General features: G+C 47.2%; 2 protein-coding genes across 3 annotated transcripts in view; both read left to right on the top strand.

Moving 5' to 3' along the window:
• The window catches only part of LOC146174041 (uncharacterized), a 264,164-nt gene that overhangs the window by 135,569 nt on the left and 110,261 nt on the right, over window positions 1–18,334 (top strand). The window lies entirely within an intron of this gene.
• The window catches only part of LOC146174045 (uncharacterized), a 66,529-nt gene that overhangs the window by 47,422 nt on the left and 773 nt on the right, over window positions 1–18,334 (top strand). The window contains exons 5-6 of the mRNA XM_084584254.1: window positions 10,208–10,256; window positions 11,552–11,665. Of these exons, the coding sequence (XP_084440380.1) occupies window positions 10,208–10,256; window positions 11,552–11,665 (163 nt within the window). The remainder of the gene's footprint in view (window positions 1–10,207; window positions 10,257–11,551; window positions 11,666–18,334) is intronic.

Genomic DNA, 18,334 nt, shown 5'->3' with positions numbered 1-18,334 from the left:
ATAGATAGATAGATAGATAGATAGATAGATAAAGTGTACACTAGGTACACACTAAACCAAATACAAACAGCATGACATACCATTTTTGCCAAAAGTAAACAAGCTGCATGATTAGGTTATCGCTTGTATTCCTAAGCCTACATGAATTTCCAGTCGATCAAAACTTGCTGAAAAGTGAGCACAGGCGCCTGCCTTTATTTTACAAAGATTTAAAGCGTCAGAAGTGGAAACTCTTTGTGCACAGAGCAGGAAATTCGGACAACGTCACGATGGCTGTCAAGTGAGATTATGAGTCATTTCCTCTACATTAAGCAATGTGCGGGCTTTGAAACATTTCGTAAGAAAGTTACTCATGTGGAACCGCATTGAAAGCTTTTGACAAGTAAAAGTAGATAGCATATACCTGAAAACGATTAAACACGTGGGTCTTACTGTGTCTAAGAAATTTGCACAAATTTGCCTCGACACGACGTCCTCTTACTACACAGCGCTCAAGAGTTCGCATTTTGTGTTTGAAATGTGAGTGCATGTGCTCGTACATTGCTATTCCAAAAGCTTTATCAAAAGAACAAATCAATGAATAAGGTTCAAAAGTATTAACATCACAAGCTTCGAAGGCGCATATACACGAACAACTTTTGACAGATTCCAGTGGCAAGGAAAAACAACAACTTGCAAATATAGCTTCAACAAATACATCATAAGATGGTCAGTTAATGCCTGCTAGGCTTTTAATTATGAAGGAGAAAATTTAATCGACACCTTTTAAAATTTGGTTTGAAGCATCTGAATTGCGGCCAAACGTCATGCTCAGTGACACTTTCATATGCTAGACAGTCAGCGCTGTCGCCCAAAGTGACAACTGCAGTCGTGTTATCAGGGAAAAGAAAATATCAGCTGAAATGGTAAAAAGCAGCTTAACACACTTCTAGTGGTTTACAGCAGACGGCATCATGCACCTTTAGCATAGTTGTGCTAACCATATCAATTCTTTGCCTTCGTTACAAAGCCTAAATCCGTTTAGTTCTTATGTTCTGTTTCAAAAATCATCTGTATTCGGCTTCATTTGGTGCAATCAGTTCTTTTCAGAGTTGTTCTATATATTGAATATCTTATATACCAATATTCTGTTTGTGAATTAGTGTACAGTCTATGATACCGCTGTTTTTGTCTTCAAGTAACGTTTGAAATCGCGCGAAATTCAGAGACTGCCTCGGTAGACGTTGCAGCATGTATTTTCGCATTATAGTAATTAAAAGTGTTTATAGAAGCTGAACGCTTAATTAAACATTCAATATTGAGAGAAATCATAGTGCAACAGTGGTCACGTTAGGATAAGGTAAGGTCACGTTAAGAGAACAAAGTGCAAAAAGAGGCTCTCCGGGATAGAAGTGGAAGAAGAGGAAGCTCACCATCTGTTGGTTAGCACATCAGGCTAAGGTGCAGAACCATTCTGTAAATAAACCTTAACAGTGTGGTGGAAGGTACTGAAAGATCACCACGGATACCTCTCTACCTCGTTCGAGCCGACGACTCGCTGGGCTCTCCCCTTTGACACCCACAATGATTCAAGACGGCGATGCACGGCAGCCAGGTCCAGCGGCACCCGCATGGCAGCATTACCGTGAGCCGCGGACCTTTTCTGGCAATGCTGGCGAAGACGTGGACGACTGGCTCACCAATTACCAGCGGGTGAGCAAGTACAATCGCTGGGATGCCACTGTAATGCTGGCAAATGTTTTTTTTTTTCTTGGACTCCACAGCCCTGACATGGTTTGAGAACCATGAAGCGTCCTTAACGAGCTGGGAGCGTTTTGAAGAGGAGATTCGTAATTGTTTCGGGGACACCACGGCAAAACGGAAATGCGCTGAGCAGACTTTATTCCAGTGAGCCCAAGGGCCTGGTGAAACATGCACAATGTACATAGAAGAGGTCCTAAAACTCTGCAAAGCGGTGGATCCGAGCCTGTCCGACGAAGACAGAGTTGGCCACCTCTTAAAGGGCATCGCGGTGGACGTATACAACTTTTTAATTACAAAATAAAACCTGTATTCTCCCATGGCCGTGATCAAGCACTGTCGTACGTTCGAAACTTTAAAGCTGCGTCGCATAACCCCGAAATTCGGCCGTCTGCCTAACGTGACCACTGTTGCAAGCGTGGATTCTCACGAGCATTCACATGAGCCCCCGCATTTGGCCGACATGATTCGCCAAATTGTCCGTGATGAGCTCTCCCGCCATCAAGATGTGAACCGCAGTGCAATCCCCAGTGATAGCTGCTCCCTGCAGGCAGCTCCCATCCAGCGCTCTTCTTGGCGTTCTACCGCTCCTCCTTCCGTCCGTAACCACCCAAACGACTCATATGGCCCTGCTCCCCCAGCTCGTACCCACTACAGGGCGCCACCTCCTCCGCAACAACCCCAGCGGCTGGACTTTGTTGATCGCTTCGATCCTGTTACCGAGGACTATTATTTGGACCGTGCTCGTGAACCACCCGTCTGTTGCCGCTGTGGTATGCTTGGCCACATATCCAGATACTGCCGCCGCCGGAACCCGCCACCACGCTACCAGCGCCAATGGTGGAATCGCCGTTCTACCGTGAGTCCAGAAGACCGTGACCCGACCTATCCCCCTCCTTCGGGCTCCTACCGTTACGTACCACCACGCAACGACTCACCAGTTTCTGATCGCAGCCTGACACATCCTGCCCGCCGCTCCAGACAATCGCCTTCTCCCCGCCGTTCTTCCCCGCCACCGGGAAACTAGCGTGTGCGGCCGATGGAGGTGCGGTCGCCAGGTCATCGATATTGCCAATTCCTCTACCGGTCGTTATGCTGAAGAACCACTTGGAAGTGTTAGTGGATGGTGTTTGTGTTATGGCCTTAGTGGATACGGGTGCAGCAGTTTCCGTGATGAGCTTAGATTTTAAGAACCGTCTCGGCCGCAAAATTATGTTTGGTTGGGATAGAACTGTCACATTTCGAGGTGTAGGGGGAGAATCATTGGTTCCACTTGGTATTTGTTATGTAAATGTAGCGATGGCTGGACACGAGTTTAGAACTGAATTTACGGTGCTCCCTCGCTCTACGCACGACGTTATTCAAGGAGTTGACTTTTGACAGCAGTGTGGCGCAACTCTCGACTTCAACAGTGGCGAGATATCAATAAGCCTTAGCCTTCGATCGGCCCTCATAGACGACTCGCCGCGGGCTGTCCGAATGTTTTCTGTCTTCGAGGATACCGTCGTTCCGGCGATGTCCGCCATCTTCGTCCCAGTTGTGTCTTCGGGCACGGTTCCCAATGCCTTCGACGCTCTGGTGGAACCCGCTTCCCTTTCCGGTGTTAAAAAGAGTGTGTTGGTACCCCGCAGCGTTGCTCGAGTGAACAAGGGCCGTGCCACGCTTTGGACTGTCAACCATACCAATGAGCCTGCCGTATTGCCGCGTGGTTTGAAACTCGCCGACTTTGAAGAACGCCTTTCTATGCATATCGCCGCGTTCAGTGATGGCGTTGCTCGTTCAACTAGACGTCCAGATCATGCTGATTCCCAGTTTCAGTCCATGATAAATCAATAGCTACCCACCAACGATCGCCGAATATTGATGGAGGTTCTTATGAAACATGCGGACGTGTTCGACTTTGCTCGAGATCAGCCACCACCGATTCCGCCTTCCCGCACCCATCACATGATCGACACTGGATCTGCACACCCGATTAGACAGACACCATACCGTGTATCACCTTCAGAACGTAAGATAATTGACGAACAGGTCCGTGATATGATGCAAAGAGGAATCATTCAGAAATCATCTAGCCCATGGGCCGCCCCTGTGATTCTCGTGAAAAAGAAAGATGGCACCTGGCGATTTTGTGTCGACTATCGCCGCCTCAATACTGTCACCAAGAAGGATGTTTACCCGCTCCCGCGTGTTGATGATGCAATTGACTACCTCCATTCAGCTTCCTACTTTTCATCTGTTGATTTACGGTCCGGATATTGGCAGATACCGATGCATCCGAAAGACAAGGAGAAGACGGCATTCGTGACTCCCGATGGGTTGTATGAATTTAACGTGATGCCTTTCGGCCTATGCAACGCTCCGGCTACCTTTGAAAGATTTATGGACACTCTTTTGCGTGGACTGAAGTGGCAAATTTGCATGTGTTACCTAGATGACGTAGTGATCTTCGGGAGGACCTTCGCCGAGCATAACAGCCGTTTAGCTGTGGTCCTTAACTGCATGGAGGAAGCGGGTCTTGTACTGAACTCTAAGAAGTGCCGCTTCGGTGAACGACAGATCGTTGTGCTTGGGCATTTGGTTGACAAAGACGGTGTTAGGCCTGACCCACAGAAGATTGAAGCTGTCAGTTGCGTCAAGGAGCCCAAGTCTGTGAAAGAACTCAGGAGCTTCCTGGGACTTTGCTCTTACTTTCGACGCTTCGTTCCTAAGTTTGCTGAAGTAGCCTACCCCCTCACATGCCTCTTGCAGAAGGATATTCCTTTCAAATGGACTCCTGAATGTGATTCTGCGTTTCGCCAGCTCAAGTTTCTTCTTACCTCGCGGCCCATACTGCGTCATTTCAGCCCGACAGCTCCCACTGAACTCCACACTGACGCAAGTGGCATCGGCGTGGGTGCTGTGCTCATACAACGGCATGGCGGAAACCAACACGTAGTCGCTTACGCAAGTCGCACCCTTAGCAAGTCTGAACGCAACTATACCGTGACGTAGCAAGAGTGCCTTGCCGTCGTTTTTGGCGTACAGCGGTTTCGCTCGTACCTTTATGGACGTTCCTTTACAGTCATCACCGACCATCATTCGCTTTGCTGGCTGGTGAATCTACGCGACCCCTGCGGTCAGCTGGCTCGCTGGGCATTACGCCTTCAGGAGTTCAACTTTACAGTGTCTTACAAAAGTGGCCGCCAACACGCTGACGCTGACTGCCTCTCGCGGCTGCCTCTCGCAACTACCCTCTGCGATGACAACTTTGACGACTATCTTGCCGCCGTTTCCGTACAATTTCCGGATCTTGCCACTTTCCAGCGAGAACAACGAAAAGATCAAGACTTGGTATCATTTTTTGAAAAAGCTCGTGATCCGGCACCTGCGAACCCTTTCTGCATTCGCGATGGTTTGCTGTATCGAAAAAATTACTCGTCTGGCGGTGCACGCTTTCTGCTAGTCGTTCCGGCTAGCCTCTACTCCTCTGTTCTATACTCTATGCACGATGACGTTACAGCTGGGCACTTGGGGTTTGCCAGGACTCTTACGAGCATTAAGGAACGTTTCTGCTGGCCAAATATGCGTCGAACGACTCAGCGTTACGTGAACTCCTGTGTGCAGTGCCAGCGGTTCAAGCTCCCCACCACTTCTCCGCCGGGCCACTTACATCCGGTGACACCACCGACCACACCATATGAGCAAGTGGGTGTTGACCTCATAGGCCCGTTTCCCCGCTCGTCCAAAGGCAATCGCTGGGTCATCGTGTGCGTTGATCATCTCACGCGTTACTGTGAAACTGCCGCCATCCCTTACGCTACCGCCGCTGACGTCTCGTTCTTTCTTATTCACGCTGTCGTCCTCCGTCATGGGCCTCCTTGTGTAATTATCAGTGACCGAGGCCGCCAGTTTACGGCAGATGTTGTGGAACAGCTTCTGCGCTATTGTACTTGCCAGTTGCGTCACTCTACGTCGTACCATCCCCAGACAAATGGCCTCGTCGAACGTACAAACCGGACACTGACGAACATGCTTGCGATGTATGTTGACTAGCGTCACAAGAACTGGGATGACGTGCTTCCTTTCATTACTTACGCCTATAACACCTCGAAGCATGAGACAACTTCCTATAGTCCATTTTTCCTCCTCTACGCCCGTCCGCCTCGACGTTCTCTTGACACCATTTTGCCGTTCTCGCTCGATACCGAGCCGTCTGTTTCGAGCACCCTCTGCCGTGCTGAAGAGGCTCGTCGGGTCGCCCGATTACGCACTCTGGCCTCGCAGGACCGCTCTAAGCAGCGCTACGATCGTCGGCATCAGGATGTCTCCTATCTTCCCGGCGACTTAGTGTGGATCTGGATACCTCTCCGCAAGCGTGGTTTGTCCCAGAAGCTGTTGTCGCACTACACAGGCCCATTTATTGTGCTCAAACGCGTCAACGAGTTGAACTACGTCGTGTCTCGCCAATGTTCCCAAGGTCGCCCCTCTCGGAAAACACAGGTAGTTCATGTCGCAAGAATGAAGCGCTGCCACTCTCGCTCGGGACTCTGACTGACAGCCCAGGGGCTTAGTCTGCGAAGGGGGAAATGTTAGGCATGCGAACAGAAGAGAACAAAGTGCAAAAAGAGGCTCTCCGGGATAGAAGTGGAAGAAGAGGAAGCTCACCATCTGTTGGTTAGCACATCAGGCTAAGGTGCAGAACCATTCTGTAAATAAACCTTAACAATAGTTCTCAAGGTGATAGAACGGTCAAATCTAATTGCCGTGAGGGTTCATAATCTTTTTCTGATATATCATCTCAAGCACTTGACGAAAAGAGAAGCATGAAACAGTAAGCGAACTATGATACAGATTTAAAAGAAAAAAGGCCCACGGATCTAATTATATCTACAATAATGATGCACGGCGAGACGGTTAGCCCCGGAAAACACAACAGACTCAGCCGATAATTTTTGTGAATGTTCCAGCAAGCGCCAAGCTTCTTAGCACTAACCATCGTTGCTACAGCTTCGTCTTCGTTCTCTCTCTGATGCTGATCATCGTCTCCTTCAATGTGCGGGGACGCAGGACATGTATGTAACATTTTTCAAGCAGGAAATGCACAACCCCGGAGCGTACTATATCAGTGAATAACAGAAGGAGTAGTACGGCTTCATTCGGGCGACATGAACGATCTCGGTACGTTTCATAGCGAACTGTCGTGGCGGATGCATCCTATCTCCTATCTCATGGAAGTGACTATTCTTGAAACTCTATATGAGCCTGGATAGCGCGGCAAGACCTTCTCGCGCAGCTCAGCCTTACGAGCGGGGGTCTAGAGAAAGACGAGAGACCCCGGACTATAGTGCACATCCCGATGACAAGAATCATGGCGACGTTTTTGAGAGTTTGGTGAGGAAGCCAGTTGGCGGCAAGCAATAACACGGGTGGCGTCACCTTGGGATAGAGCGTCACCAACACAGGAACTGGCATTAGTGGAGGGAAGAAGTAGGTAGTCAAACGGATGGGAAGAGTCGCTGCCGAATAGAAGATAGAAGGTCTAGTAGCCCATTGTATTATGACGGGAGGACATATTCGCGAACGCTACAAAAGTCAAAGTAATATCCCAGAAACGGGGATCATCCGATACATATATTGACAGCATATCCATGAGCGCGCAGTGGTGGCATTCGGTGAGGCCATTGTAGACTACTCGAGCAAGAAATCAACGGCCCCGGTCAGTGAGCAGCTGGCGTGGAGCACCATGATGCAAGACGACGTCGTGGATAAGAATTGAAGCTGTCAGTTGCAAAGCTGGTGGGTATCACTCGGGTTACAGTGTAGCGCAAAGTATGCTCCGTGGCCACCGCAATCTATTGATTCCCCGAACACCTCGATTGATACACCTCGCACTTATATTGTGCGCACAGATCTTGCGCACAGTGTATATGCAAATTTTCTGCGGACGCCATTGATTAGCTGTCAAATTCTTTTGCCTTAAAACTGTACTACGCCGCCATGCTTATCATTTCCTTTCAGGTAAAACTTAGGCGGTCCATCTATATATGAGATGGGCTCTTATGAAGTTCAAGCATGTAAACATTCATTTGACACTAAGGTACAATACATGCGAAGAATGAGAAATCAAAAGTATTAAGTCCCCGCTGCCCGCTACTTGCATTATCTCGCGAACAATTTGATCACGGTATCGGAAAATAATTGTGGTTCTCCATAACAAGGCAGTGCACTGCATCTTCTTTCTCGCTGATTTTACATGTGTGGCAGCGTTTTGAGATGTGGTTAAGGGAGTCCCCAAATAATGAACCTTTATGCTCTCCTAATCCTTTTATATTGCACCGCCCTGTCCACCCTATGTATAAGGCACTACAGAACTTGGGTAACGTGTACACAACCCAAACTATATATGTTACATAAGGAGCTCTATGGTTCACAAGTGTTCCTTTTTGTGCATTTTTAACCCTCGTTAAATTTAAGAACAGATTGCCCCCAGTTGCGAGGCGCAGATGATATGACCGGAACTTAGGACCATCCTGCAATCCTGCTACTTTCTTCAGAACGTTCGGCATTTGCTGCACAACATATGCAATCGCAGCGACCCCAATTTCTTCCTTCTATGGGTTTAGGTTTTCATCCTTCCTTGATCCACATTAACAGTCTGCAACTAGCCAACATGATTACATCCTTTGCGTAACCGCCTGATATCAGCCTGCACATCTGTGCATTAACATTCTCTTTCATGTAAGGCCTCTTCGTATTCTTTTCAATGTGTCCTCCTCATTTCTACTGACCGTTAACAGCCAGGCATCTCGACCAACTTGCTCACCTTACTGCCCTTCTTGTAATTACTGCACGCTACCTACATTGATTACGTGCAGCCGCTTACACTCCATCATGGGGGACATATTTCTCTGATCACCTTCTTCGTGTGCGGATGCGGCCAATGCAGAAAATGTGCATATCGGAATTTAGAAGCTCTGGTGACATTTGGAGCACATTGTTAGCCACTACTTTCAGCCTGTGACTAATTTCAAGGCCAAGCTGTACAACACGTATCTTGCTTTTGGGCTTGGTATAGCTAAAATTATTCACAGAGCCAGATACATTTAAGTGATTATATCTTGTACAGCCCTCCAACATAGAGTTTATTGAAATATTTTCCAACTGTTCTGCTACCACAACTTGGTGGTTTTCGGACATTTCGTCAATATGGCGCATACGATGTCAATATTTGGTGGAGCCCAAAATACCAGATGTCTTCTTTTATGATCACAATCAATAAGTGTGCCATATGACTCGCTGTGGCCATCATACCACTATCTGTTTGTTGTTTATTTCCATTTTAATTATCAGTCAGGCTTTTTCAGCTCTGGATAAGCATTTCCTTCGTGGTATATAATGTAAGAGGTCTCCTGAGTGCAAAGCCCTGTAAAGAAAGTTAAATCTTGTACAATTCCTTTTTATAGCGTCAGCTACACTTCTAAAATATAAGGGGCTTTTCTGGAGAAACCAGTGAGGCATGTAGGTATTCTGGCCTAATTGATGTTCGAATGTACGGGATATGGCATTCCGGACATGCTCGACCATATAATGTGTGCAGAGAATGAAATTAGACCAGTGCGGTGTATGTCTGACTTGTAGCCCTGACGCACTGAAACCACTTGCTGTCGTCACAGTGTAACCTCGCGAACAACGCGATTAACGCATAGTGTATATAACACTCAACAAATAGATTAGGGTCGCGAGTTTGATTAGAACCTGTGCTGAACAGCACAGACCAACTTCCCTGGCCGCGACCGCATTACCAATTACGCAATTTCCGTAGCCTGATATCGCACTGGTAAAACAAACACTTTCTCGCGCTGGGTAGCGTCCGTGTTTAGGAAGTTCGGTTCGTGCACACATTAAATTTAATCAAGCCCAAGCAGCCGCGTACATTTTCAAGGAAAAATTTGACGCATGAGCGACTATAAAGAAGAGTCAATTGAACTTTGAAGCGCCCTTGTCTGAATTATTTCAGTGAAATTCTCCATGGTCGTATAGATTTCTAAAATATGAATGACTTATTACATTTCGCGTGAGAAAAGCCAAACGGCCACAAAGAAACGCTATGCAGCTTTGTGAGTACTCAATTGAGAAAGCTAGCCATCGGGTAGATACAAATGTGTAATTTATTTTTGTTTCTAGCTTTGTATGTATGAGTCAAAAGGTAGTCGGCCACACAGGGGCCTCCCATCAGCCTAAGAAGTGCCAGATACTCTTGATCAGCTGTGCTGTGCAAATGCCGCTGAACATTTTCGGAGTGCTCCCCTGCGTTCCAAAGGGAAAAAGGTGTATCAGGCAGAAAATCGTGCGCCTGCGCTTCTCTCCTATACCCTGAGCTTCTCCCATTCCACTCTTTCCAGCTCAAATGCCATTCACCTCATTCTGATCACCATACCGCTAATCTAACTTTTGCAAATTCCATCTTTTCTCTATTTCATTTCAGGGCAGGGAACTGGCGGTCTGCAAGCATTGAAAATAAATGTCTCGAAACGGTAACGCTGCTATTTCTTGGTTCTATTACGCGAAACAAATTGCAGATCAGTAACTATGTGTAAACTCCATTGAATGAAATTGTACTTGAAGTGCTTGCGAGTAATTCTTACTGTGAAAAGTGGTTTTGAGCGCTAGTTTCTTATCTATATATATGTAATTCGCGAAACAATAATTTCAAAGAATTTGCTTCTTTGCTGCAAATTATTGTTGCGCATATCAGAAAAAGCAGCAGCTCTCTGGTTAGGTCTGGAGAAAATGCAAAATATCATTGAGGGATTGGAGGCTTGTTTCGTACTCTATTCTGTACACCAATCCATCGTAACGAACACAAGTTTTAGACTTGGGCATTAGCATAAAGTTTATCAGTCCTTCACTGCAAGAACAATTGACACGCCGATAAGGTGATATGGTGTGGGAGAGAATGAGCTGTAATGTCGGATGCTATTTGGTCCGCGCGGGCGAACTGCCCTCCTGACCACCAGTGTCTGTTTAGATTGTTAGTTACCCTGCTGTGTAAGTTCAAATCTTCCGCAACTCCACGTAACCTATTCCACGCGCGTGAAGGGGAGCTTTCTTCTGCCTTCTTATCCCTTTTTTTTTTGAAGCGCTTCTTTTTGCGTGCATGCGGAAATGGAAGCAAAGGAAACTTTCTGGAGCTGATATCGAAATCCGTGAATGATGTATTGAAAGTTTAATTGTTGCGATGGCCAATAGCCTATGCGGTCATGGAGTAGACTTTCTTCATGACAGCGTGGTCAGCTCTGCCTTCCATATGGTGTTTCGTTCCTTGACCATATTACATAAGAGCGCATAAACTTCCTCTGGTCGAAAAGACAAAAATAAATTTCTACTAACATTTTCTCGAAAGTGTTCGGAACATAGCAGGAAAAATGAAGTCGTGTAGTTCAGGTTGTGTCACTTTTCCTTAAGCTACAGTTCAGGTGTCCACAGAAAAGTTAGTCAGAAAATTAATTTTCCCTTCCGTAAAACCGTAAAAACCAATTGAAACAAAAATCCAACAGGTGTTTTTTTTAGTCGATATATATTGCCTCAGGGCATCAGTACCGTATGAGATGAAGAATGAATAAATGATTAAATGAATGGAAAAAGGTTGGCTGATTTTATGAAGTCCAGAAGTGAGCAATGATGAGGTCCCTGCGTCCAAGTGACGTATGAGGCAGGATTGGTTGCTGAAAGGCCAGCTATGCTCAGGTGCCGGATTCGTGTTGGCTTGAGTGCTGGGCAGTCCCACAGCAAGTGGTGGATGGCGGCCTCGACATCTTCGTTTTTACAGATCGGGCATCCTGGGCGAGGATATAAGTGTTGGAAGTATGACCACGTCCTAGTTACAGCTGGTGTAAGGGCAACACTGACCCGGATCCTCCTAAGCGCAACCTCCTCTGCACGGGTGAGACCGCGGGGAAGGGATATCGCACACGGAGGGATAATTGCACGTGTGTGGCGCCGGACGTGCTCCTTTCTTGACAAAAGGAGGGTAGCGTCGACTTCGAGAAGCCGTGGGATTGATGCGTCTTGGCTGACGAGGTGGGTTGCAAAATCAGCTTGGCTTTGGGAAGGCAGCAGATCCCGTGGGACCCACTCAATGCGTATTGATTGTGGGATGCGCGCCGCAAGCTGGTGGATGTCCTGGCAAATTTTAGGGCAGCGGCTGACACGTCGGAGCAGACGTACTGTTTGAAATGCGTCAGCGCGGATGACAACGTGGGCTGTAGGGAGCATGGTCATAGAATTCACGGAGCAGAGTGCCTCCTGAACTGCCACAATCTCAGAGCAGAAAGATATAAGTGGTTCCGAAAGCTGAAACGCAGTTGTCTGATTCAGGCTAGGTCTCAGTGGACAGTAGATTGCCGTTTTGGCTTCACAGCCTTGCAGGCTTCCATCTACATACACTACTATGTAATCTTGAGGCAGGTGAGTATCTTGTTCTTCAAATTTCTGGCGTAGCAACGATGCCGAGTTGGCAGACGTCGGTCTGCGGATGTCAGTTGGCTTGTTGTCTCCTAACTATATAAATTTCCAGGGAGGGAGAACTGGCGCAGGTGGCTGAAGAATTCTGTGTGACGTTGCATACGCCCTTAGCTGCGCATTCTCCTGTAACGCTACGACCGGTATATATATATATATATATATATATATATATACACCAAAATGAAGTCTTGGCCACGGTCAATAGTAGTGAAAAATGAAGACCAACGTGTGAAACAATTCATTGACGTTTCGGCTGTGGAACAGCCTTCGTCAGAATGTCCAACCGACATTCTGGACATTCTGAAGAAGGCTGTTCCACAGCCGAAACGTCAATAAAGTGTTTCACACGTTGGTCTTCATTTTTCACTATATATATATATACTACACGAAAAAGGTGGCGCCATATCACGTCATCCTGAATTATAATTTTCTTTCGCCATATGTAGTCCATTCTGGTAGGCATCTAGGTTGCGCTCCTTAGTATCATCCTTTCGATAAATTTTGTGGGCCAGCCGCTTCGTGCAGAAGCACAAACCTGCCAGCTCAGTGTGAGCCTAGTCTACTCGGGGGATAAGCACTGGCTGCATTCGCACTCTCAAACCATGCCCAAGAAGTCTTCAAAGGTCACTGTGGCCGGACCATTTATCGCAGGGCATTCCGGCAGATGTCAGAGATTCGTCGTTTACAGATGTATACATTACCGTATATATGTAGCACGCGGCTTTAATTTGGTTAGTAACTAAGAAAGTATACCGGATATTCAACAAGGTTGACGACTGGGCGAGTTGGTAACGGTTCATTTTAAACCAGCCAAACGACGAGACACGGGAAAGGAACAAGACAAATATTCAGTTGTTAGTCTAGCCTTGTCTTCATCCTTTCCTGTCTCTCGTCTTTTGGCTGGTTTAAAATATACCGGATATATAAAAGTGATTATACAGCATTTGATTCGGTTATCAAAAAGCTTACTAAGATAGGTTAGTACAGACACTATTCACAAGATGGTGCTGCTTGCTTTCGAACAGATGGCGTTGCTGCCCTTTCCGGATGTGTTTAACAAACCATCGCTTCGTGGATTCTCGATAATGAATCCCTGCCTGAGCGTCGGATCATTTTTTTTTTCATTTTCACTACAAAACAATTAGAAATTTAAAATGAGCCTAGTTGTTGTCTGCATTTCAAAAAATTTCGTCATTCTGTAGCTTGTATATAGACTCCTTAAACGTGGAGCCGCATATTTAACAAGAATGATCAGGGCGTCGGCGGGCGTAAATATTGAAGAAACGGAAGAGGAAGACATCGTGATACCCAACACGAAACAACATTCCATTCTCATCGCTACAACAAGCGGGGAAAGGAAAATGAAATACGCGAGCATAAACCGAATTAAGCTAGGGGAAGAAGAAGAGGTGGCAGTCTTCGCCTACGTGGGCACTCCGGACGGGTGCGGCAAGGGAGTGGTGCACGGGGTGGATAGGATTTTCACCCAAGAGGACATCATGCAAATGCTAAGGCACAAGGCAAACTCGGAGGCTATCGGGGTAAGAAGACTCGGGAAAGATTCTACGACTATATTAATACTCTTCAAGGAGGAGAAAGTACCGAGGACCGTCATCCTTGGGGGAGCCCCGCACAGATCCTACCTGTATAAGAAGAAATATGAAGTATGCAAGGCATGCGGAAGACTAGGCCATAGAATCGACGTATGTCCAAACCCGACAAACATCAAGTGCCGTGGTTGCGGACAGGAAAATCCACCAGAGGACCACACCTGCAAGCTGAAGTGCCAACTCTGCGGGAAAGAGCACATGCTGGGGGACAGCAAATGCAAGCTGATCCATCGTACACCGTACGAAATCAAAAAGAGAATCTGGGAAAAGAAGATGAAGAAAGAAGCGGAATCGGAGGGAGCAACCAACCAAATCGCAAAAACCCAAGAACACCAGAGCCGCCCAAGAGCCAGACAAGAAGGGGAGAAAGAAGGGTACAAGCCCAGGACGAGCTCCTTCCCTAGACTAGGAGAGGAGCAGCGGACAGCCTCCAGGGGACGAAGCTCTTCCAGGCGGAGGAGCCAATCCAGGGGACTGTCAAGCTCGAGAGCCACGACCCCCAGTCGAGACCGAGGCGAACCAACAACCGAGAGTGGTCAGAGCAAAGGCGTGAGCTTCGCAGGCAAGGTTACCCAGGGCCGAAATATTAAGGACAAAAAAGACGAGGAAATAGAAAAATTAACAAGCATTATTAGGAGCATGAATGCAACGATCCTCAGTTTAAAGGAGGAAATACAAAATTTAAAAACAGAGCGCAATACAGTGGCGACTAAATCTCAAACAAAAGCAGGCGGATCTGAAATAGGGGCGCCCAACAAAATCGTAGGCCAACATCTTACAGCTCAAGTCGGCAACAAGGGAGCGGATAATAATATGCTGGTCGAGGATACCTCTCCACCCCCATCTAAACGCAAAGTTAGGGAGGATAACAGCTCAGACCTAACAGTGGATGAAAAGCTAGAGAAAGTAAATGCGAAACTGGACAGAAGTCTTAAGAATTTCGCTAAGGAAAGAGACAGTAAACTTGAGGACTTAGCCAAGCAGATTCAACATATGCAGACTCCAGATGCAAAATCACTTTCACCTCATGACAGAGGCGCTCCTGCAATTAAAGGGGGAAACCGCCAACCTAAATGCGAGAGTGACTATACTTGAGGAGAACAAAACAAAGTTGAATAATGGACAGACCGCCCAATAACATCCAAATTTGGCAGTGGAACTGTCGCGGGTATCGACGCAAGCGACCGGTATTGCAGAGCACGCTGTCGATCCGCGAATCAGCCCCCCTTGCTATAGCGTTGCAGGAGACCGGCGGTCCGGCCAAATTGCAAGGGTATCGCGCCTTCCACAGTGGGAAAGGGGACAAATCGAGAGTTACAACACTGGTGCATAGAAACATAGCAACAATCCAACACGAATTAGAAGACAACGTCATAGAAAACGTCTTTGTAGAAATTCTAACAGGAAAAAAGGAGGAATCAAACACTTTCCTACTCAATATCTACAGCCCACCGAGACAACGGAAGGTCCGCTTCAGGGCGATAATGAACAAGGCACTTAAGATAGCAGGGAACCAGCCGCTAATTATAGTGGGGGACTTCAACGCCCATCATCCGGAGTGGGGGTACACTAAGGAAGACGCAAAGGGGAGACAGTTGTGGGAGGACACGCATAACCTGGGGATAACATTGCTGACTGACCCATTACACCCCATGCGGGCGGGGAACAGCGTTACCGCCGATACCTCACCGGACCTGACCCTGATTAAAAACGTAGAAACAACGCAATGGCTAAATACGGAACTCAACCTGGGGAGCGACCACTCAATAGTGGAAACCACGGTTGAAATCAGGAGTAAAGTCAAAGGAAAAAAGTGCTTCCGGACGAAAATCACAGACTGGGACCGATTTAGAGAGATTAGGGGGAACAGAGACCTAACAGAGATAGGAAATATAGAGGACTGGTGCGAAGCGGTAAAGAAAGACACCAGGAAAACAACTAAGACGCTAGAAGGGGAAAAAGCTCCGGAAATAGCGGACGCCCGACTCCTACACCTGTGGGAGGCCAAACAGGACATGGAACGTCGACTTAAAAGGCAAGGCAGAAACAACAAAAATCTCAGAAGAAGACTGGCGCGTCATAAAGAAATAGAAGATTACGCCTTTAAACTATGTGAACAAAATTGGACTAACAAATGTGGCGACATGTAAAGGAATATGAACCTCCCGCAGACGTGGAATATCCTAAGACATTTAATAGACCCTGAAACGTCCAAAACACAAGCACGAGTCAAAATGGCTAAGGTTAGACACGCATGCGAAGAGCAGGACGATGACATATTCATGAAGAAACTCGTCGAGGCATACATAGGGGACACCGAAATTAGAGGGCTGCCCGACTACCAGGGAATTCCAAATGAAAAGTTAGATGCGCCCATCACGAGAGCTGAAGTAAGGGCGGAGATAGCGAAACTCAAAACCAAGTCAGCTCCAGGTCCAGATGGAGTCACGAATAAAATGCTCAGGAATTTAGATGACAACTCGATAGAGGCCCTTACCAGCTACATGCAGAAATGCTGGGAAAAAGGGGAGATCCCACCGCTGTGAAAAGAGGCTACCGTGATCCTGATCCCAAAACCCGGGAAGCAACCGAAACTGGAAAATTTCCAGCCTATATCGCTCACGTCATGTGTAGGAAAGTTAATGAAACACATAATTCAGACCAGAATTTTCAAATTATATGAAGGAAAAAGAGAAATGGCCAGACGAGATGTATGGCTTCAGGCCCCATCTGAGCACACAGGACGTCATGCTGCGGCTGCAGCAAGACATAATTAATTCCAAAACCAAAGATGCGAAAGTCATTATGGGACTGGACCTAAAAAGGGCTTTCGACAACGTCAAGCACGAAGCCATCTTGGAAGGGCTCCAGCAGGCAGGAATAGGGCTAAAAACTTATCGCTATGTCAGAAATTTCTTAACGGACCGCACGGCGGTTATAACTTTCCAGGAAATACAATCTGGGGTGATCAGGCTAGGTAACAGGGGGACACCTCAGGGATCGGTACTGTCACCCACCCTTTTCAACAGGGCCATGAGAGGGCTCCCGAAGGAATTGCGGAAAATTGGGAATTACAACTTAAATTACAGAATGTACGCGGACGACATCAATCTCTGGATCAACAGAGGGAGCGACGCAGAGATCAATGAAACGCTGCAGGCGGCAGCAGATGTCATCTCTAAGTACGCGGCGGACAGAGGACTTAAATGTTCACCTGAAAAATCAGAAATCTTCGTGTATAATGACAAGACACTCAGGAATAAACCTCCCTCTGACCCACAGGTGTACGTGGAAGGAAGGGAGATACCAAAAGTAGAGACAATACGAATATTGGGACTCCACTTACAAACACACGGAAGGAACATGATCGCCATTAAAAAGTTAGAAAACCACGCGACCCAGACATTAAACCTCATCAGGAGGGTCTCACGTAACTGAGGCGGCCTCAAGGAAAAAAAACTCCTGAGATTGGTACAAGCCTTCATCATTAGCAGAGTGGGCTACGCCACGCCATATCTGAACCTAAAGGCAGATGAGAGGAGAAAGATAGACGCGCTCATCAGAAAATGCGTTAAAAAGGCCCTAGGCCTCCCAACATGTACATCGACGGAGCAGCTACTGGCCCTAGGACTGCACAATACGATTTCAGAAATCACGGAAGCGGTTAAAACCTCGCAACTTGAAAGACTCAGCACGACGCGAGTGGGAAGAGCTACGCTAAGTAACCTTGGAATAGCCACAGACAGGGGGCAAAAGGAAAGGGTTGATATTGACAGGAAAATCAGGGCGCACCTAAGAATCCCTCCCCTACCCAAAAACATGCACCCTGAGTTTAATAGGGAAAGGCGACAGAAAAGGGCGGAAGCGATAGAAACAATATATCGGAGCAAACCCCCAAATGAAGTTGCCTACGTAGATGCGGCAGGAAACAGACACAGTCGATACATGACCATAGCGGCGGTAGATGGGGGAGGCACCCTCATCACGGTGGCTACCATACTAGGGAAAGAAACCGAGATAGCGGAGGAAGCTGCGATAGCGATCGCTTGTGTTGGCACCAAAGCTAGATATATTATTAGCGACAGTAAAACTGCAATCCAAAATTTCAGTAGGGGGAGGGTAAACCCCCTCACCACCAAAAATTTAACACAAGGAGTGATTGATAGGACGATCAACATCATCTGGACCCCGGCGCATGAATCTGTCAGCGGTAACGAGGCGGCCCACAGTGCAGCTCGAGATCTCTACCTCCGAGCTGTACAGGATGGCTCGGCTCAGGCAGAACATAATAGAGAAGGGCGATTAATTTCGTATCAAGACATTACAGAACACTACAGGCAATGCCGGAGGCGTTTCCCCCCACCAAACACGGCGTTAAATAGAGGTCAGGCAATGGCGTGGAGACGCCTGCAGACTGGAGTATACCCAAACCCAGTACTAAATAAACATATCCGATCTGACTGCGAGGACGATAAATG

The sequence above is a fragment of the Amblyomma maculatum genome, chromosome 11, assembly GCF_055883805.1.
Source record: "Amblyomma maculatum isolate TAMU_Amacu chromosome 11, ASM5588380v1, whole genome shotgun sequence".
NCBI classification, from domain to species: Eukaryota; Metazoa; Arthropoda; class Arachnida; order Ixodida; family Ixodidae; genus Amblyomma; species Amblyomma maculatum.
This window is presented reverse-complemented; position numbering and strand designations above follow the sequence as displayed.